This window comes from Loxodonta africana, chromosome 2 (assembly GCF_030014295.1).
Source record: "Loxodonta africana isolate mLoxAfr1 chromosome 2, mLoxAfr1.hap2, whole genome shotgun sequence".
NCBI lineage: Eukaryota > Metazoa > Chordata > Mammalia > Proboscidea > Elephantidae > Loxodonta > Loxodonta africana.
Window position 1 is genome coordinate 142,982,464 of NC_087343.1, and position 23,640 is coordinate 143,006,103.

General features: G+C 36.0%; 1 protein-coding gene across 3 annotated transcripts in view; it reads right to left on the bottom strand.

The window, feature by feature from the left end:
* COMMD10 (COMM domain containing 10) overlaps positions 1–23,640 on the bottom strand; it is a 265,137-nt gene that overhangs the window by 159,399 nt on the left and 82,098 nt on the right. For all 3 annotated transcript variants that reach the window (XM_010590508.3, XM_010590514.3, XM_064276099.1), the window contains exon 5: positions 13,406–13,516. In XM_010590508.3, coding sequence (XP_010588810.2) covers positions 13,406–13,516 — 111 coding nt within the window. The remainder of the gene's footprint in view (positions 1–13,405; positions 13,517–23,640) is intronic.

A 23,640-nucleotide genomic window follows, 5' to 3' on the forward strand; every position in this document is an offset into this window, starting at 1 on the left:
ATTAGTTGCCAGCATTTGATACTAATCACCTCCAAGAAACTCTCTTTTCTTTTAGCTTCTTCCCAATCACCATCACAACCAGTTGTTGTCAAGTCAAATCTGACTCATGGCGAACCCATGTGTGTCAGAGTAGAGCTGTGCTCCATACGGTTTTCAATGGCTGCTTTTTCAGAACTGGATTACCAGGCCTTTCTTTCAAAGAACCTCTGGGTGGACTTGAACCTCTAACCTTTCGGTTAGCAGCTGAGCACATAAACCATTTGCACTACCCAGGGACTCCTCCCCCAACTCTACTTACCTTTTAAATATAGTGTTCGTAGAGTTCTATACTCTCTCCCTAAGCAATCTTTTCCAGTCTCGTAACTGAAATTATAATCTAGATTTCCGTGATTTCCAAATCTCAATTTCTAGTTTATAATTTTTTCCCAAGCCCCAGACTTGTATATACAACTGCCAACTGGACATAAATCATCTAAACATCTCAGGTACCTCATACTCAGTATGCCCTAAGATAAACCTTTTTTCACATACATTTCTCCATCTGGAATAACACCCCTGCCTTCTTGGTGTCTAATTCTTTGCTGTCAGTTTCCATTGCTCCATGTACTCCCTGTTTTGTAACAGTCACTATACTTATACTTACTGGCTTAAAATATGTATCCCCTGGTAGATGATGAGCTCCATGATGGAAAATAAAACCTTGTCTGTATCAAGATATCTTGCCCAGTATCTCACACACAGTACATTCCAGTAAATATTTCTTGGATGGAACTCAAACCCTTAAAAAATTATTGTTGAGTTGTTTATTGTTAAGTAACTTAGCACTCTTATTTCAAAATGCTTAAATCACTCACTTCTATTACTGTCATTTCTAATCCACAAAAATATATCAGAGTGTAAAGGTATTTCTAATCACATTCTGTTTGAGGAATTCTACAATTATCACATACCCCTGGACTGCAAAGTTTACAATAATAAATAACATATATATACCTGAGTTTGAAGTCTCGAGGGTCTACAGCTAGGAAAGACAAGCAAAGGTAATACTGTCTTACTTTGGAATTTTTAGAAAAAAATAGTAAAAAGTTAATGTTTTAATTTTGAAATGCATGAACTTTCTGGCTAATTTTTTAAAGGATTTTCTTCTGCAAGACCCTTTTATCATTTTCTACACATGAATAAATACTAAACTCTATCAAACTTACCGCACATTTTTTGTTTGCTTTAGCACGTCAAAAGTAAGTAGTATAACACTACTTGTCATGGACTGAAATATGTCCCCCCCCAAAAAAATATGTGTATCAACTTGGTTAGGCCATGATTCCCAGTATTGTGTGGTTGTCCTCCATTTTGTGATTGTAATTTTATGTTGAGAAGATTAGGGTGGGATTGTAACACCACTCTTAACCAGATCACCTCCCTGATTTAAGGTAAATGGGGTTTCCCTGGGGTGTGGCCTGTACCACCTGTTATCTCTCAAGAGATAAAAGGAAAGGGAAGCAAGCAGAAAGTTCGGGGCCTCATACCACAAGAGAGCAGCACCGGCAGCAAAGTGCGTCCTTTGGACCCAGGACCCCTGTACCTGAGAAGCTCCTCGACCAGGGGAAGATTGATGACGAGGACCTTTCTCCAGAGCCGACAGAGAGAGAAAGCCTTCCCCTGGAGCTGACACCCTAAATTTGGACTTGTAACCTACTAGACTGTGGGAAAATAAATTTCTCTTTATTAAAGCCATCCACTTGTGGTATTTCTGTATGGTAGCACCACTAGATAACTATTATAGTACATTAATTAATTAGCTAATGTTAGCTTATATAGTCTTATCATGGATAAATATAGACTTTCCATTAGGCAGTCTGAAATGTGGAAAAAAAACATAAATACACACATACACAGATGTGTTCACTTGGTGATAATCTAATGAGCTATATACTTATGATCTGAAAACTTCAATACACTTCAAAACATAAGGTTATATTTCAAAAGTCACATAATTACGGAACTAAAAACATATATGAAACTGAAGAAGTTTCTCATTTAGAAAATACCATAGCTTTAAAGATATGATCATTCAGAAATTGATCACATTAAAAAAGGATAAAAAACAAAATCAAGAATCAAAAATTAGAGTCACAAAGCCTTAGAATATTTAGATAAATTTCATTCCCAAAGAAACAGGTTTTGTTTTTAAAGTATCTGGGCAATTATCTAACATATAAAGGTTGCTTCTATTTTCTGTAACTAGCAGAGTGATCAGATTGCTTCCACATATTCCATAATAAGAAAAAACACATATAATGAAAGTTTAATTTGAACAGTAATGGAATAAAAAATTATAAGAGTGTACTCTATAATATTACAAATAATCAGCTTTTCATTGGTGTCCTAAAATTATCCAATGTAACTAAGTAGTTATCAAAGAACCTGTTTATGAGGTGGTAGTATCATTCTTTTCTCCAGAAGCTACCAAATCCTTTTAATGGAACCTCTGAGTTTCTGTGAGCATGTTCCAAAATTTTTTCAAAAGCATGTGGCCAACTATAAACCCATTGCCGATGACTCGATTCCAACTCATAGCAACACCACAGGACAGAGGAGAACTGCCCCATAGGGTTTCCAAGGAGTGCCTGGTAGATTCAAACTGCTGACTTTTTAGTTAACATCCAAACTGTTAAGCACTACACCACCAGGGTTTCCACAACCAGAGAAAGATAATTTACGGGTTTATCTCCTTTTACTCAGTAATTATATTCCTAGGAAATAACCGTAATATCAAGGAAGCTTTATTCATTTATCATTCATTCATCATTCAATGTATGTTTGTTGAGTACCTACTAAGTATATACTCTCAAAGATGTTTATCACAAAACATTAAAAAAGTTAGCAAAATTATGGAAACAAACTCACTGACAATGGAGGAACAACGCCAAAATATGATGCAGACATTTAATATCTTAGTGATGAGTTTGAAAAATAGGGAAAAGTGTTTTTTTACAGAATTAAGTAAAAAGGCAGAACACAAAATCAAACCAGTCATCTGATCATACTGGGAAAAAAAGTATGCACAGAAAACAAAAACCACTGAAATAAAATAGATCAAATATTTTGGCTGCATCTGGTAATAAGTCTATGACTTTTATTTTTTTGTATTTATTATTTTCAAGTTTTCTATAATAAGCATATACAGCTTAGGGAATTAAAAAAAAAAACCATATTATGAAAAAACTACAACAAAAAAAAGACACGTAATATTCAACAACCAATTCACTTGGGAAGAAAATCCACTGACCTGACTTAAAAACTTCTTGAACACTGACTAACCAGCCTAAATGGCATGAATGAAAGTTGTTACCTTGATATATAACGGCTGTAGACAAAGCTTACTTTATAAAATTACTGATTACAATAAGGAATAAAAGTCCAAAAACTTTACAGAATTTCTCTTCAGCCCACAAGATAAAATCATATCGTAGAAAAAGGAACAATTACTATTTATTGGGAAGAAAAAAATCTGATTGATGAATGCGATTGTCTTCACATAGCTATATTTAGTACTGAACAATAATAAAACTTTTAATTGTTTCCTAAGCCAAATAAGAACATTTTGCTATTTTTAAAAATGAACAATAAGTTAACAGATAGATAGGAAAAAACAACTGAAAGGTCATATTGCAAAACAGCGTTATAAGTGTTGAAATTATACTTGATTTTAATTTACTTGTTTCTATATTTCTCAAAATTTCCACCATAAACATGTATAACAGCTATAATATAGAAAAATAAACTTAAATTATCTAGGGGATATACTGAAGTATACTCACATACAGATTAAAGTAATAAAAATACATCTGGAAAATCCAGACCAGCTCAGGAGAATGGCTCAGAAAAATCTGATGGTTCTTCCAGATCAGTCAATACTAACATCACTTTTTTTTTTATTGTACTTTAGATGAAGGTTTACAGAACAAACTAGTTTCTCATTAAACGGTTAGTACATATATTGTTTTATGACACTGGTTAACAACTCCACGACATGTCAACACTCCCTTCTTGACCTTGGGTTCCCAATCACCAGCTTTCCTGTTCCCTCCTGCCTTTTAGTCCTTGTCCCTGGGCTGGTGTGCCCCTTTAGTCTCATTGTTTTATAAGCCAGTCTTATCTTTGGCTGAACGGTGAACCTCGGGAGTGACTTCATTATTGAGCTAAAAGGGTGTCCAGGGGCCATACTCTCAGGGTTTCCCCAGTCTCTGTTAGACCAGTAAGTCTGGTCTTTTTTTGTGAGTTAGAATTTTGTTCTATATTTTTCTCCAGCTCTGTCCGGAACCCTTTATTGTGACCCCTGTCAGACCAGTCAGTGGTGGTGGCCAGGCGCCATCTAGCTGTGCTGGACTCAGTCTGATAAAGGCAGTGGTAGATGTGGTCCATTAGTCTTTTGGACTAATCTTTCCCTGGTATCTTCTTGTTTTCATTCTTCCTTTCTCCCGCAGGGGTGAGACCAGTGGAGTATCCTAGATGGCCGATCATAGGCTTTTACGACCCCAGACGCTACTCACCAAAGTACACTGTACAACATTTTCTTTATAAACTATCTAACATCACTTCTTAGGGCACTAAAATATTTTAAATTTCTATAACAAGAATTCATGACTTGAGTAGCAAGTGTATTTTTCTCTTTCTCCCTGAGAAATCTGTCATAAATAAGATCTAGGAAGGTTATTTTGTTTTTCAGTGATAAAGCCTATTTCTTTGTTCAGAAGACATCAACATTGATGGTATCATATAGTCCCTAAAACAAAATTTGTTAATAAACGCATCCTCTGTTGAATAAACTGACATGACAACATCAAAATATATGACTACATGTCCTGTATAAAAGTGTATGTTAGTCTCTTTCATTTGGCTAAAACTGTAAAATTATTTCAACTGAATCAAATAAAAGGAATAGAGGAAATTTAGAATCCAAATAACTATAATCTTCTGAGGAACAAAAAATAAAAATCAACCACTGGATCTCAAAATAGCTTTCGGCATCCTACAACACATATACCTATTATAGGATCAACTACTCAACTATTAAATAGATAAAACAGTATCTTATCTATGAATACAGCACATGACTCAAATAAAATTGTCTAGTTTCAAAACCTAGCTCTGATGTTTATTAGTTGCATTACCCGAGAAAACTGCTTAACTTCTATGTGTTTCTATTTCTCCATCTTTCTACAAAATGGGAATAATAATAATTCCTACCTGGAAAAGATGCTTTGAAGATTAAACAAGGTAATATCGTATCCAGTTCTGAAAAAAGTTTTCTTTTTCCTTTTTCCAAATCAAAATGGAATTTGTCATGAATTTCAGAAATAAAAATGAAGACCTCTCACTAATGAAATTGGTATTAGAAAGTCCTGAGTTCACTCAAAATCATAACTACCTGTCCATAAAGTACCTTCTATAACTGGAGTAGGACCCAGCTTAATGTTAGCATGATAGAAATTTCTGTCCTCCAGGTGATTTTATCCCAGTTGGTTCAAAAACATAGAATGGGATATAATCTTAAAAGATGTACAAAATATTTTGATGTTGTTAGGCGCCAAGGAGTCACTTCTGACTTCATAGTGACCCTATGTACCACAGAACAAAACACTGCCCAGTCCTGTGCCACCTTCACAATTGTTGCTATGTTTGAGCCCACTGTTGCAGCCATGTGTCAATCCATCTCGCTGACAGTATTCCTCTTTTTCACTGACCATCTACTTTACCGAGCATGATGTCCTTTCTAGGCACTGGTCCCTCCTGATTAACATGTCCAAAGTACCTGAGACGTGCTCTTAAGGAGCATTCTGGTTGTACTTCTTCCAAGACAGATTTGTTTGTTCTTCTGGCAGTCCATGGTATCTTCGATATTCTTCACCAACACCAAAATTCCAAGGCATCAGTTCTTCTTAGGTCTTCTTATGCATTGTCCAGCTTTCGTATGCATATGAGGCAACTGAAAATACCACGGCTTGAGTCAGGCATACCTTAGTCCTCAAGGTAACATTTTTGCTTTTTAAAACTTTAAAGAGGTCTTTTGCTGCAGATTTATCCAACGCAACACATCGTTTGATTTCTTGACTGCTGCTTCCATGGGTGTTGATTGCAGATTCAAGTAAAATGAAATCCATAACAACTACAATATTTTCTCCATTTATTAGGATGTTGCTTGTTGGTCCAGTTGGGAGGATTTCTGTTTTCTTTATGTTGAGGTGCAATCCATACTAAAGGCTATGGTCTTTGATCTTCATCAGTAAGTGCTTCAAATCCTCTTCACTTTCAGCAAGCATGGTTGTGTCATCTCCCTAACGCAGGCTGTTAATGAGTCTTCCTCCAACTCTGAAGCTGCATTCTCTGTCATGTAGTCCAGATTCTCAGATTTTGAATAACTATGGTGAAAGGCTACAACCTTGATGCACACCGCATACCTTTCTTGAATTTAAAACACCCAGTATCCCCTCGTTCTGTCTGAACAACTGCCTCTTGGTCTATGTACAGGCTCCACGTGAGCACAATTAAGTGTTTTGGGAATCCCTTTCTTTGCGATGTTATCCATAATTTGCTATGATCAATACAGTCAAACACCTTTACGTAGTCAATAAAACATAGGTAAATATCTTTCTAGTATTCTCTTTCAGCCAAGATCTGACATTAGCAATGATATCCCTCATTTCATGTTCTCTTGGGAATCTGGCTTGACCTTCTGGAAGTTCTCTGTTGATGTTCTGCTAGAGCCATTTTTTGAATTATCTTCAGCATAATTTTTACTTGCACATGATACTAATGATATTGTCCAATAATTTCTGGATTCCACTGGATCACCTTTCTTTGGAATGGGCACAAATATGGATTTCTTTCAGTTGGTTAGCTAGGCAACTGTCTTCCAAATTTCTTGGCATAGATGAGTAAGCACCTTGAGCACTGCATCAATTTGCTGAAACATCTCAATTGGCATTCGGTCAATTCCTGAAGCATTGTTTTTCCCCAATGCCTTCAGTGCAGCCTGGACTTTTTCCTTCAGTACCATTGGTTTTGATCATATGCTGTTTCCTGAAATGGCTGAATATTGGCCAATTCTTTTTGGTACAGTGCCTGTGTACCCCTTCCATCTTCTTTTGATGTTTCCTGCATTGTTCAATTTTTTACCAATAGAATCCTTCAATACTGCAATTGGAAACTTGAATTTTTTCTTCAATTCTTCCACCTTGAGAAACGCCAAGTGTGTTCTTCCCTTTTGGTTTTCTAACTCTAGGTCTTTCCACATTTCATTTTAACACTTTTTGTTTTCTCGAGCTGCCCTTTGGAATCTTCTGTACAGCTCTTTCAGTTCATCATTTCTTGAGTTCACTTTACCTATTCCAAATTCAAAAGCAAGTTTCAGAGCCTATTCTAAGGTCCATTTTGGTGTCCTCCCCCCCGCCCCATTCTGTCTTTTTAATGACCTTTTGCTTTCCTCAAGTATGATGTTTTTGATGTCATCCCACAATTTGTCTGGTCTCCAGTCGCTGGTGTTCAGTGTGTCAAATCTATTCCTAAGATGGTCTCTAAATTCAGGTGGCATATAATCAAAGTTGTACCTTGGCTCTCGTGGACTTGTTTTAATTTTCTTCATGTTCAACTTGAATTTGTATATGAGCAACTGTTCTGCAGTTGGCCCCTGGCCTTGTTCTGACTGATGATATTGAGCTTTTCCATCATCTCTTTCCACATAGTCAATTTGATTCCTGTATACTCCATTCAGCGAGACCCATGTGTATAGTCACCGTTTATGTTCTTGAAAAAAGGTATTTACAATGAATAAATCGTTGGCCTTGCAAAATTCTATCATACAATCTCCAGTTTCTATCACCAAGGCCAATTTTTCCAACTACTGACCCTTCTTTGTTTCTAATTACCAATAATTATCAATGTATCTTGATGGCATGTCTGATCAATTTCAGGCTGCAGAAGTTGGGAAAAATCTTCAATTTCTTCATCGTTGGCATTAGTAGTTGATACGTAAATTTGAATAAATAGTCATATTAACCCGTCTTCCTTGCAGGCATGTAGATATTATCCTAGACTGACAGGGTTTTATTTCTGGATAGATCTTGAAATGCTGTTTTTGACAATGAGTGTAACACCATTCCTCTTCGTTTTGTCATTCCTGGCATAGTGGACTATATGATTATCTGATTCAAAATGGCCAATACCACTCCATTTAGGTCACTAATGTTTATGATAGCAACCTTCAAGTGTTCCACTTCATTTTTGACAACTTCCAATTTTCCTAGATTCATACCTTGTACATTTCACATTCCGATTATGAATGGATGTTTACAGCTGTTTCTTCTCAAAATGGCATGGCTCAAAATGAGACGGAACAGCTGCAAACAAAATATATTTACAATCTCTGTATCACAAAACATTACAGGCAATCCCTAAGTTATGAACATGATCCTTTCCTATGTGCTTTTAAGTCTAAGTAAGTCTTTACGTGAAATTTGTAGGTTTTTAAAGTCAGAACAGGTGCATGTGGTTCTTATTTAGCCTTACTTTAGTGCAAGAAAAGACCCGAAGCCTTTTCAATGATTTAAAAGATGCATGTGAAGGTGACTGTGGTAAGAATTTGTTGCAAGTAGGGGTTGTTTCAATTATTTCAAAGTGAGGGAAAATTTACATAACATTAAAGGGTAAGTAGGAGTTGTCCCTATATCAGATGTTTGTAACCCAGGGACTGACTATATTTGTCTTTAACATCAAATTTACTGAACAAAATGCAAGAATGCAAGATTAAGAGCAAAATTTAAATATCTGTATTTTTTTTTTTTTAATTTCAAAGTTTAAGTGTTGTCACTGTAAAACTACCCTCATTTGTGACATATGACATTGGTATTCTTTACAAATAAGAACTTCAACTGATTCTGATTAGCCTGGAACTAGTTCCACTATAACCTAATAGAGCCATGCAAGTCTTGGAGATAATTTTATCCTTTTTTCTCATAAAGAAATTACACAGAATATAACAGAATGGACAGAAAAGTCCATAGTGTAGAAGGCTGTCTAATAAATTTCATTTTGGCAAATGAACATATTCAAATTAATAAATGCTGAAATCATGATGATTTCATTTATTTGTTCTGTATATATCTGATCAATAGGCATTAATTTTGTTAACGGAAACAAGAGAACTCTATTGTTATATACAGATTAGGAATGTAAACATTTAGTATTTCCCACTGCTACAGACTTTACAAGTTATTTTGAATGTTATTTCAAATAACACTGTAAATGCCAGAGAACGTTAGGTAAGCAAGGAGCTCTACTGCCCCCTAATGAAACAAACCAAAATAATAATAACTAAGACAACTTTTGAGCTCTGTGGAACTGGAAAATAATCTTACTTTGCTAAATGCAATAGACAAACACTAACACAATTAACTGGGAACAACTAGAATATATGTCAAAATACTGTAGGAAAAGCTACAGTCACCTAGTTTTGGTGATAAAATTAGTAGCAAAACAGGAAAGCCCTGAGACAAATGTTCTAAGAGAAAGGAGGCCAAAATAAAACAACGTTATCGGAGGCGATAGCAATTAAAACTTTACTGCAGGCTACACTTTTCATGTGTATGTTGGAAATGAAAGAAGAAAAAGCTTCTTACAAATCATACTTTTCAGTAAATTACGGTAAGTTTTCAGTTCAGCAGCTCAAAATTAAGCGTCATAAAAATATTTGCTCACAATTCACATTAGCCTTAATCATATCAGAGTAAATTTTAAAAACATATATTTTCAGGCAACTACTCTATAAAATATACATTTAAAAAATTTGATTCCTATTTTAAACAAACACCAATTTTCTATAAGTATGACAACTTTATACTTCACAGTATTTTATATCATAAACTAAACAGTGGTAATTTTTTAATTTCTTTTAGTAAAAGCTCTCTCTTTAACAAATCTGTTTTTTAAAACCTGCTTTCGAATCTTTTTTAATTTAATATTTCAACCTGTGAAGAATTCCTCTGAATTCTCATTTCAGAATAGAGCAATTGTTTGGTGGAAAAGTAATTTCTTATCCTTAGTAACAGGAGTTACATAAAAATTAACATCAAGGAACCAGATGAAGTAAGAGTACAAAGAATAGAATATCAGATCACAAAACCTAGGAGAATGTAAACAAAAGAAAAATCAGCAACTGCAGGTGACAGCTGACTAAGAGGGGCAGGGGCACAGTAAACTGCTCTTTTACAGCTGGGGCACATATTTGGAGATGGCATGTTTCTGTCCAGGTTGACAGTGGTTTTATACTCCATCATGGGTCTATTTTGCGGGATATAAAACAAATAGGAGCTGAATCCACACAATGCTATACGGCAGGCAGGCAATAAGAGAAAGAAGTTAATGTAAGCCCGTGTACAAGATGAAAAGAATATATCCTCTACATTGTGTGGTGCTACTCTTCTCCCCAGGAGCCCTGGTGGCATAGTGGTTAAAATCTCGGCTGCTAACCAAAAGGTTAGCAGGTTGAATCCACCAGCTGCTCCCTGAAAACCCTATGGGGCAGCTCTACTCTATCCTGTAGGGACGCTATGAGTCGGAGCCGACTCGACGGCACCTAACAACAACTCTTCTCCCAAAGTGTGTTTGTTAACGAAAATGGTGCTCTGGCTCTGCAGTTACAAGCTTAACCAATGTGCTGATACACACGCAAACACAAAATTTCAAAATAACAACACGGAGAAAAACATAAACATTTAACTCAAGTCTGTATCTCAAGAGGGTTGGATTTCACATCTGTATTGCCTTCCTGAATTAAAACATGAATTGAAAACATGGCTGTTCTACTGGAAACGTTACTCATTCGTTCCTACTGGCTAAAAATATAACAAACATATAGGCACATTGGAAAGCCTGGTGGTGTAGTGGTTAAGTGCTACAGCTGCTAACCAAAGGGCCGGCAGTTCAAATCTGCCAAGCACTCCTTAGAAACTCTATGGGGCAGTTCTGCTCTGTCCTATAGGGTCGCTATGAGTCGCAATCAGCTCAACAGCACTGGGTTTGGTTTGGTGTTTTGGTAGGCACATTCTGAAGGTGTAATAAAGGAGCTGGGAAATAAACATTTAGAAATAAATTTCAAATAAAACTAAAGTTTGTCAAAGTCATGATGTCTAAAGCATATGCAATATATGGTCAAAATAATATCCTTCCAACCTATATATAGCTTCTAGCTATTGAGAAATACATGCGAAACACAACAGAGAACGGGTAAGGCTAATTGGAGTATGTGGGTATATGCTGATGTTTTACTCATGGAATAATCCCAGGCTATACCAGTGTGTTCCAGATTTATACATTAAGGAATGCCTTCTCCAGCTCACGGGAGGAAAAGGGCTTTCCAAGCTGTCCTTTCCCTCCCCAATTCCCAGTAAGCATAAATATGGAAAATACGGTCAAGAAATAAAAGGGAGGGAGAATGCAAGAAAAGATTAATTTCATCAAAAGATAAATTTAGTGACAGCTTTGGTTTAAAACAAAGGGGTTTATTTTTTCTTTCACTCAAAAAAGTATTATTGATGATAATAATGATGATGGTAGCTGTTGCCATCGAGTTGATTCTGACTATAGCGACCCAACAGGACAGTGGAGAACTGTCCCTACAGTTTCTAAGGAGCGCCTGGTGGATTTCAACTGCCGACCTTTTGGTTAGCAGCCATAGCTCTTAACCACTCTGCCACCACGGTTTCCAGCTACCATTTACCGAACATTGAACATAATAGTAAGCCCCTGGACTAAGCACTTTCTATACACTGAGTCATTTAATCTTCAAAAACTGTGAGATAGATACTATTACCTAATTGTACAGATGAAGAAACTGAGTTTCATAAAGACTGAATAACTGGCACAAGGTTAGCTACTAAATTGCAGGGCAGAGATAAAATACCAGTCAGTCTGACTCTTAATCACTAAGTTTACACTACTTTCTAGTGAAAATGTATATGAAATGATACTTTTTAATAAATTATATATAAGATGACCCGAGTCAATGGCATAAAATTCTGATTATATGTAACCTGGGGGAGGCACTGGCCCCAGCCAGGAAGGCAGAAATGTGCATGATACAAGTAATAATAATGGAAGTGCTAACAAAGAAGTAAAAATATTTCCATACTTCAATGCCCAGTGTAAATAATAATACTGATTCCATTATTCTCAAATTGCATTCAGCCACAATAATCCCTCTTTTCTCAGATGTTCCATAACACCTCATTCAAAACTCTATTTGTCTTAAAATGAGATAAAGTCTCATCTATTCAGAAGGAAAAAAAATTGCATCCCACTTCTCTATTTTAAAAAGATAACCAATTTTAATGAAAAAATATAATAAATAGCTCCCACTGATACCAGAAGTACATATTTCTCTATATGACACAGTAAGGACACTTTTATATGGCAACTCTCTGATTTTTGATAACCATGTTCGAGTTGTCCTGAAATTAATACGGAAGGAGAAATTGCCATGTGGTATAAAGATAGTCTTTATAAAATCCTACTTTGCAAGAGCTACTATTTAAACACTAGCTTAAAAAAAAACTCATTGTCACTGAGTTAATTCCAACTCATGGCAACCTTATAGGACAGGGTGGAGCTGCCCGTAGGCTCCCAAGACACAGCTGGTGGATTTGAACTGCCAACCTTTTGGTTAACACCTCAATGCTCAATCACTGTGCCACCAGGGTTCCACTACACATATACACAAACACAATTCACATCATCATCATATTCCAGGCTTTGGCTGGAAAACAAACAATATTGCCTCTATGTAGCTTAAAAGACAAAATGCCCAAGAATATCCATAAATATCTAAAGCATTAATAGTATAATTTATATAGTCTCCAGCAATTTTTTTCATTGCAGAATTTAAAAGAAGACATTATGAAATATTTCTACAAGGAAAGCATCCTGCAAGACAAGCTATTTCTCCAGATAAATAACAAAGTGATATTTAAATCTGACATCAAAACTTGTCACAAATAAAGACCTGTCAACTGCTTAATTCTTGTTTCTCAATTTTAATCGAATTATGTTTCAATTTTTCAATCCAGACAGCAAAGACCCTAATAACAAAAAAGTAGTAGTTGTTGTTGTTGAGTTGATTCCAACTCATGGTGACACCAGATGTGCAGAGTAGAACTTCTCCACAGGATGTTCAAGGCTGTGACCTTTCAGAAGCAGATCACCAGGCCTGCCTTCCAAGGCACTTCTGGGTGGATTCGAACTGCCAACCTTTCGGCTAATAGTCAAGCACTTAACACCCAGGAATTCTCAAACAATAAGTACAAGACCTAATAAACAAAACACAACATTTCAATGTGATGTCTTTTCTTACCTTTGAATCTTCATTGCTCACTCCTAGCTGTAACACAGCTTGAGGAGATTTTAGTTTTGCTTGAGCAGAGTGAGCCATCTGAAGGTTAAGCTGCCATTCAACCGTCTCTAGCTGTAAAAGACAAGTGCAGATTGAAATCAGATGGTACAGAAGGAGGAAAACAGTCAACTTTAAGCAAATTTCTGCTCAACAGGAATGAACATAGATAGCCTGGACTTAATGGAAAGTCAAGTCTCAGAGCTCCTTAACCCTGCATATTATGCAAATTCTCCCTTTGGGCTCCTTATATTGGGGTCTCGCCATGCCTGTCAAACTCAACAGTAAAACTCGTCTTTAAATATACTCTATTCTAAAATTAAATGTTCTAGAACCAAGCAATGAAGCACACCACAAAAGCCAGCAGTTTTTACACAGCAAATTACTATTCTAAAATAGTACTTTTTAAAGGCAATGATTTTTAAACATTACAATTTTTAACTACTAAATCGAATCTGTTGATAAAATGCACTTTAATTACTTTCTACTGTCTTTCAAAACTCTTTGCATTAGGTAGAATATAGGTAAGTTTCTTTTTTTTTTTTTTTAATTTTGAGAGAAACTAAAGTAGCAGATGGTACAAGGCTTACACAGACACAGTTAGTGAGACTGAACACAGTCAGGCAAAGAACTGGTGCCTACTAATGAGCAGGTGTTACCCAATAGACTACCATGCTTTCCAAAGTACTCTGACTTACTGTGGTTACCGGTTATGACAGAAACTAATTAGAACATTTCTTTTCAATTTGTTAATTAACACAACAGCAAAATTTAATCAGCTAAAAGTAAAGAAAGACTAAAGCAGTTTAATTTTTTTTTTAAATATCAAGCAACATAAACGTGGTTTGAATGAACTTGACAGCTTGTTGTTCTTCGAACCTCAGAACTATTTGAGAATGAGTTTTTAGATTTAATTTTCTGTGAATCTCAAATATCAATATTCAAGGAGGTTCTGTGAAATGCAATTGTCATGTGCCTCTGACATGATCTTAATAATAAATTTAGTAAGACTACCTAAGCTACACTGAATGAGAATGGCAGCCTTACAACAATTTATACTTGACCAGAATGCTAATTGCTTAACTTGAAAGACTGTTCAACAGCTAGCATCATGGTAGTGACTCAAAGCCAAGTTGGAGAGAGAGCAATGAAAGTATTATCTGTTCGAGAAAGGATGTGATGAGGAAATAAAGATACAGTTCTGTTCTTTCTGGCACTGAACCTTTTAGAGGTTATGGGTACAAAAGGGAAAGATGTTGCAGAGACATAATCCATAATGCCACAAGTAAAAAATCAATTTAATGGGGCACCTTAAGTAAGGATCTGTGATGTACTGATCTTTAACACTGACTACAGTGAGCACAGTCTCTGATATCAGCCCACACTATTTTCAACAGCCACATATGCAAGAGACCTTCTGATAAAACAAGACTGTGTCATAACCGTTCTCATATATCCAAGCATTTGAAGACATGCCACTGTCAAATTGAAAAGCACCCTTAAGGTATTCATATGGATCTGTAATACATTGTATGACCATATTTAACTAGTCCTATCCCTGTCTGTTGGAAACCCTGCTGGTGTAGTGGTTAAATGCTATGGTTGCTAACCAAAAGGTTGGCAGTTCAAATTTACCAGGTGCTCCTTGGAAACTCGATGGGGCAGTTCTACTCTGTCCTATAGGGTCGCTATGAGTCAGAATCGACTCGAAGGCAATGGGTTTTTTTATCCCCGTCTTTTAAGTACTTAACGGATGAAGATAAAATATTGAGCATGTAAATTAAAACTTTTCCCAATTGTGGTCAAGCCTTAGCATGAATTAATGCACACCTCTGTTTGTTGTACTGTGGGGGCTTGCACGTTGCTGTGATGCTGGAAGCTATGCCACTGGTATTCAAATACCAGCAGAGTCACCCAAGGCAGACAGGTTTCAGCTGAGCTTCCAGACTAGGACAGATTAGGAAGAAGGACCTGGTGGTCTAATTTTGCAAAGAATTAGCCAGTGAAAACCTTATTAATAGCAGCGGGACATTATCTGATATAGTGCCAGAAGATGAGCCCCTCAGGATAGAAGGCACTGAAAAGACAACTGGGGAAGAGTTGCTCCTCACAGTGGAGCCGATCTTAATGATGTGGATGGAGTCAAGCTTTCAGGACCTTCATTTGCTCATGTGGCACTACTCAAAATGAGAAGAAACAGCTGCAAACATCCATTAGTAATCGGAATGCAGAATGCATGAAGTATGAATCTAGGAAACTTGGAAATCATCAAAAATGAAACGTGTAAACATCAATATCCTAGGTATTAGTGAGCTGAAATAGACTGGTATTGGCCATTCTGAATCAGAAAATCATATGGTCTACTATGCTGGGAATGACAGCTTGAAGAAGAATGGTGTTGCATTCATGGTCAAACAGAACATTTCAAGATCTATCCTGAAGCTGTCAGTGATACGATAATATCCACATGCCTACAATGAAGACCAGTTAATATGACTATTATTCAAACTTACACACCAACCACTAAGGCCAAAGATGAAGAAATTGAAGATTTTTACCAACTTCTGCAGTCTGAAATTGATGGAACATCCAATTAGGATGCATTGATAATTATTGGTGATTGGAATGAGAAAGCTGGAAACAAAGAAGGAGGATCAGGATAATATAGCCTTGGTGATAGAAATGATGCTGGAGATTGCATGATAGAATTTAGCAAGAAAGACCAATGAATTCTTCATTGCAAATACCTTTCTCACCAACATAAACAATGACTATGCACATGGAATACACAGCAATCAAATCGACCACATCTGTGGAAAGAGATGATAGAAAAGCTCAATATCATCAGTCAAAACAATGCCAGGGGCCAACTGCAGGACAGACCATCAAATTGCTCATATTCAAGTTCAAGGTGAAGCTGAAGAAAATTAGAACAAGTCCATGAGGCCCAAAGTACAACGTTCAGTATATTCCACCTGAATTTAAAGACCATCTCAAGAATGGACTTGATGAGTTGAGCACCAATGACTGAAGACCAGACGAGCTGTGGAATGTCATCAAGGACATCACACATGAAGAGAGCAAGAGGTCATTAGAAAGACAGAAAAGAAAGGAAAGACCAAAATGGACATCAGAAGAGTCTCTGAAACTTGCTCTTGAATGTCAAGTGGCTAACGCAAACAGAAGAAATTATGAAGTAAAAGAGCTGAATGGCAGATTTCAAAGGGTGGCTAGAGAAGACAAAATAAAATATTATAATGACATGTGCAAACACCTGGAGTTAGAAAACCAAAAGGTAAGAACACGCTTGGCATTTCTCAAGCTGAAAGAACTGAAGAAAAAATTCAAGCCTTGAGTTGCAATACTGAAGGATTCTATGGGCAAAATGTAAACCCTGGTGGGGTAGTGGTTAAGAGATATGGCTGCTAACCAAAAGATCAGCAGTTTGAATCCACCAGGCACTCCTTGGAAATCCTATGGGGCAGTTCTACTCTGTCCTATAGGGATGCTGTGAGTCAGAATCGACTCAACAGCAATGGGTTTGGTTTTTTTGGTTTATAGGCAAAATAATGAATCATGCAGGAAGCATCAAAAGAAGATGGAAGGAAAACACAGTCACTATACCAGAAAGAATGGGTTGACACTCAACCATTTCAGGAGGAAGAGGTCCAAGCGACACTGAAAGCACTCGCAAAAAACAAGGTTACAGGAATTGACAGAGTACCATAGAGATGTTTCAACAAATGGATCCAGCACTGGAAGTGCTCGCTCATCTATGCCAAGAAATCTGGAAGACAGCTACCTGGCCAACTGACTGTAAGAGATCCATATTTATGCCTATACCAAAGAAAGGTGATCCAACAGAATGCAGAAATTATCGAACAATATCATTAACATCACACACAAGTAAAATTTTGCTGAAGATCATTCAAAAACAGTTGCAGCAGTACATCGATAGGGAGCCTCCAGAAATTCAAGCCGGATTCAGAAGAGGACATGGAACGAGGGATATCACTGCTGACATCAGATGGATCCTGGGTGAAAGCAGAGAATACCAGAAAGATGTTTACCTGTGTTTGATAAACTATACAAAGGCATTCAAATGCGTGGATCATACATAACAAATTATGGATAACATTGCAAAGAATGGGAATTCCAGACACTTAACTGTACTCATGAGGAACCTGTACATAGATCAGGACCTGTACCTAGTTGTTGGAACAAAACAAGGGGATGCTGCATAGTTTAAAGTCAGAAAAGGTGTGTGTCAGAGTTGTATCCTTCACCATATTTACTCAATCTGTATGCTGAGCAAATAATCCCAGAAGCTGGACTGTATGAAGAAGAGTGGGGTATCAGGATTGGTGGAAGACTCATTAACAACCTGCATTATGCAGATGACACAAGCTTGATTGCTGAAACTGAAGAGGACTTAAAGCACTTACTGATGACGACCAAAGACCTCAGCCTTCAGTACAGATTACACCTCAACATAAAGAAAACAAAAATCTTCACAACTGGACCAATATGTAACATCATGATAAATGGAGAAAAGATTGAAGTTGTCAAGGATTTCATTTTACTTGGATCCACGATCAACACCCATGGAAGCAGCAGTCAAGAAATCAAAGGACATATTGCATGGGTCAAATCTGCTGCAAGTGACTTCTTTAGAGTGTTAAAAAGCAAAGATGTCACCTTAAAAACTAAGGTGCACCTGACCCAAGCCATGGCATTTTCAATAGCATCATGTGTGTGAAAGCTGGACTATGAATAAGAAAGACTGAAGAACTAACACCTTTGAATTATGGTGTTGCCGAAGAATACTGAATATACCATGACCACCAAAAGACTGAACGAATCTGCCTTGGAGGAAGTACAGCCAGAATGCTTCCTAGAAGAAGGATAGCGAGACTGCCTCTCGTATACTTTGGGCATGTCATCAGGAGAAATCAGTCCCTGGAGAAGGACATAATGCTTGGTAAAGTAGAGGGCAGCAAAAAAGAGGAAGACCCTCGACGAGATGGATTGACACAGTGGCTGCAACAATGGGCTCAAGCATAACAATTGTGAGGATGGCACAGGATTTGGCAGTGTTTCATGCTGTTGAACATGGGGTCGCTATTAGTTGCAACCAACTTGATGACATCTAGCACCAGTAGCAACAACACAAAACGGGTAGCCTGCAAACTTCATATTAATCAATATTTTGTTCCTCTTCACCAAATTACTTAACCATGTGGCTAGAAGAAATGACTCATTAAATCTACCATTCAGTTATTTTGGGTCACAGACTCCTTTTACAACTGTATGTAAGCTATAAAATATTTTTTCAGAAAAATGCACACTCATAATTGCATCTGATTTCAGAGGACTCATGCACTGCACACCTCTCTAGTCTAACCAAGTTAAGAAGTCCCAGAAAAAAGTTTCTCTGGCCTCAACTCTAATACTGAGAATGACTGGTATAACAAATGTCTACAATACAGATGGAGCATTTGAGTCAAGAAATGCGTAAACTGTATTTATTCTCAGTCCCTGATTAACAAAACTAATAAATTGTGTTGCTACTTGCCCTGCTTTGTCTTCTTAGTGCTTCTTACCTCCTGATAAAATACCTATATTATTTGTTTCATTACCATCTCCTATTATTCTAAGTTCCCTAAAAGTAAAGGTTTTGTCTTTGTTCTCATTTCTGTATTCCCAGCATCTACAATACCGTCTAGCATATTTTAGGCACTCTAAATCTATCTATTGAATTGAGCTGAAATTAACCAAAGAGTATTACAAGGAAAGATAATTTTTAAAAGAGCCATGACTAAAAACAGCTTTTGGATTTGCTTTCTCAATTTTCAGAGCCTTTTTTCTGTTGAATTTTGTGATTTAAAAATATTGTTCCCTGCCCACGTGAAAGAAAAGTGTAAAAAGTAAATAAAATTTCTAAGCTCATATGTGGATACATGTACATACACACTTCCACACATAGAAAATTATCAGTTTCCAGAAACCTTAAAAGAAGACGAAATACAAAACGGATAACTAGAATTAAAAGTAAAAAGAATACTTTATAGTTACACAGAGCAACAGAAAAGCAAAACAAAACTCTCTTTTCAGTGAAAGTAGGAGAAAAAGAAACCGAATACCTCTGTGAGGCTGGGTGTTATTTTATCCTCATTTTACAGATTAAAACACATATACTTCCCCAAGGTCACACAGTGAAAAAGTCTTATTCCAGAGCTAGTATGCTTAAACACTTAGCTCACTTGCCCCTTCTCATTAGCCTATTAGCATTGTAAGTGAAGTGACTACGTCCACCTTGCTATATCCATTTCACTCAATAGGTACGAATGAAATAAAAAGACAAGTCACAAATAAGAAAAAAGATATCTGAAACACACAAATTCAAAGGAATATTATCTAGTATATATTTTTAAAAAACCTATAGAATGATAAAAGAAAAAAAAAGACAAACTAAGAGGAGAAATGGCAAAAGTCCTAAAAAAAAAAAAAGGCACTTCACAAAAAAGAAAATATAAATGTATTATAAATAGATAATAACATTTGACCTCATTAGCAGTCAGGGGAATATAAATTAACACCATAATTAGATAACATTTCATAAGCATTAGACTGGCAAATACTAAGAGTCTCACAATCTTAGATATTGTCAAGGATATTATCTGACTGCAACTTACATACTGCTGATATGAATACAAACATATACAGTGACTCGGGGAAATGATTTCCTGGTAAAATTGAAAGATGTGCATCTTGTATCACTCAGGAGGTCCACACTTAGGATCTACTCTTAGAGACCTGAAAATCTTTTATATACATGCAACAAGATACATGCAAAAAAAAAAAAAAAATTCTTAGCCATATTGGTCAAAATAGCAGAAAACCATAAAACATCCCAAAGTCCATTAAAAAAAAATGAATAAATCATTGCTATTTTTGTTGTTAGGCGCTGTTGACTCGGCTCCGACTCATAGCGACCCTATAAGACTGAGTACAACTGCCCTATAGGGTGACAAGGAGAGCCTGGTGGATACAAACCGCTCACCTTTTTGGTCAGCAGTTGAGCTCCGAACCATTATACCACCAGAACTCCAAAAAAATCACAGTATGTTAATATAAGAGATTACTACGGTAGAAAAGAACTAACCATAGCTATATGCAACGACATGAAAGAACCCTGAGTAAATCACATTGAGAGAATAAAACAATGCCCAGAAGAATGCATGAAAAATGGTCCTATTCATAGAAAGTTCAAAAACATACAAAACTAAATGACACATTATGTATACATATAAACAGATACGGTAAAACTGTAAACAAAAGCAATGGAATGAAGAAGTAAAAACTGGAGATAGCGATTTACCCCTAAAATGGGAAGGATTGGTGAGGACACACAGGGGTTTCAATTGTAATGACAACATTCTATTTCACAAAAAGGCTAGTAGACAGATGTTTGTATATTGTTACTCTTTATACTTTATACCTATTTTAATCATATTAGCATTTTTTATCTGTTCAAATTCAATAAAAATAATTTCAAGTGCTCATTTCAGCACAAACGTGACAAATTCATAAAGTGTTTTGTAGCTTTTCAGTTTACCTTTATGTATACCTTTGACCTCTGCAATCATGTTAAGGTCTTATGTATTCCAAAAGTAAAATTAAATCAACAAGAACCGGTGGAGAGGACCCAAGCGTATGTCAATTGATTACAGGGGATAGAAAGGGAAGGGAATAAAAAAAACTAATCCAAGTCATTTCAAACACAGTACTTTATACATTATGAATCTAAAGAAAAAAAAAAATGAATTGTGACAAAATCTTGAACTCCTCTTGGGAAGTCTGTTCTTCATATGGGAATGGATGCAGCAATTTGGAAACTACTTTCCCTGTATTTCAGGACTAAAGAGAGAATAGATCAGTATTGCTGAGAAACTCAGTTCTCACTGTGAAAGGAGGGATATATACAAACATAAAATGGTGAGAGCAAGGAAAACTCTGCAGAGTCAGAATGCAATTGGTGGTATAAACTTATGATGAAAAAAAAGTATGTGTGTGAAAAAATTAAAAAAGCACTGAAATTGAAAATAGAAAAATAATAAAGAAAAAATAAAAGTTTTTTTTTTTCCAAGTGATCAATAAAATTGATAAACTTCTAGCCATACACGAGGTAAGAAGGAGAGAGGACAGTCAATACTAGAAATTAAAGACAGAACAACAGATACCATAAATATTAAAAAGATAATAAGGAAATATTAACTACTTGATGCCAATAAATTTATTAACTTAAATGAAGTAAAAAAAAGTCCTTGAAAGACACAAGGAACCAAAGCTCATTTCAAGAAGAAAGAGATAACATTAATGGTCCTCTATCTATTAAAGAAATTGTACTTAAAAATCTTTCCACACACACACACAAAACTCCAAGCACAAATGATCTCACTGGGGAATTCTATAATACATTAATAAAGAAACACTACCAATTCTATATAAAGTATTTCAGAAAAATCAGATGAGAGAACGCTTCCCAACTCATATTATGAGACCAGCATTACCCTAAGACCAAACCAAACAAAGCTAAAGAAAATTACAGATCAAAATTCCTTATAAGCATGGAAACAAAAATATTAGCAAATCAAATCTGAAAACATGTATTTTTAAAAAATGATAATACATCATGACAAAGGATGGGTTACACCAAGAATGCAAGGCCGGTTCAAGGCTCTGGATGTGGGGAGAAAGAACGCATTAAAAACGCACATACTGGAATTTTGGGAGTGACAGAAATATTCTGTATCTTTATGATAAACCAAAACCAAATCAGTTACCACTGGGTCAATTCTGACTCATAGCGACATAGGACAGAGTAGAACCATCCCACAGAGTTTCCAAGAAGCACCTGGTAGATTCCAACTGCTGACCTTTTAGTTAGCAGACGTAGCTCTTAACCACTACGTCACATAGTGGTGGTTAAATAACTATATATACATTTGTTGAAACTCATCAAACTACACACCAAAAAAGGGTGAATTTTACCATACACAAAATAAACTTCAATAAACCTGATGAATAGATACATAGATAAATAGACAGACAGACACACAGGGATAATTATTATTATAACCTACTGAATAAGATTATTAGTCCATACTGACAAAAATAAATGAAGAAGTAAAAGCAGTTCATCACAGTAGATTGCCTATAGAGAGAGAGAGAATGATTAAAAAAAAAACAAAAACCCATTGCCATCAAGTCAATTCTGACTCATAGCAACCCTATAGGACAGAGTAGAATTGCCCCACAGAGCTCCCAAGGTGTGCCTGGTGGACTCAAACTGTTGACCTTTTAGTTAGTAGCCACAGCTCTTAACCACTACGCCACCAGGCTTTCCATATAGAATAACAGAGTTAGTAAATCATCAATGGAAGCTAAAACTGGTGAGTGAAAGTCTGATGACTAACAGAATATAATTTCAAAGTGTCTCCCCTAAACTATTTATTATTTATAAAGGGATAAAGAATAACTCTACAATGAAGAAAGCTGGATGACACCACTTTATCAAAGTCATCAAATTCATTGTCACTAATAATGGAAACAAATTTACATCATGTGCCAACTAATAAAGAAGACACAGTATCAATTTAGTGGTATTCCTGCCAAAAAACACATCTTAATCATTAGGAAATACCAGACAAACTCATATTGAGGAGAATTATACAAAATAACTGTCCAAAATGTCATCAATAAACACAAGGAAACAGAGGAACTTGGTCCAGTTTAAAAGGTAACCAAAAAAGATATTTGATCCTGAACAAACAAAAAAGTTATAAAGACTAATACTAGAAAAATTAATGAAATTTGAATATGTACTGTAAATTATACAACTGTCTTGTATCTGTGTTAAATTTTCTAATTTTGATAACTGTACTACAGTTATATAGGAAAATGTTCTTGTTCTTAGACACATACACTTGATTACTTTGTGCTGAACAGTTACAATATTTCCAACTGACTTCCAAACTCATCAGAAAAAAATAGATAAAAATGCATGTGTGTGTGAAGAGAGTGGGACAGAGGGAAAAAGTAGGGAGGACAGAAAGAACGATAAAGTAAATGAGGCAAAAGGTAAAAACTGGTGAATCAGTGTAAAAGGCATATACGAGTTCCTTGTATTATTCTTG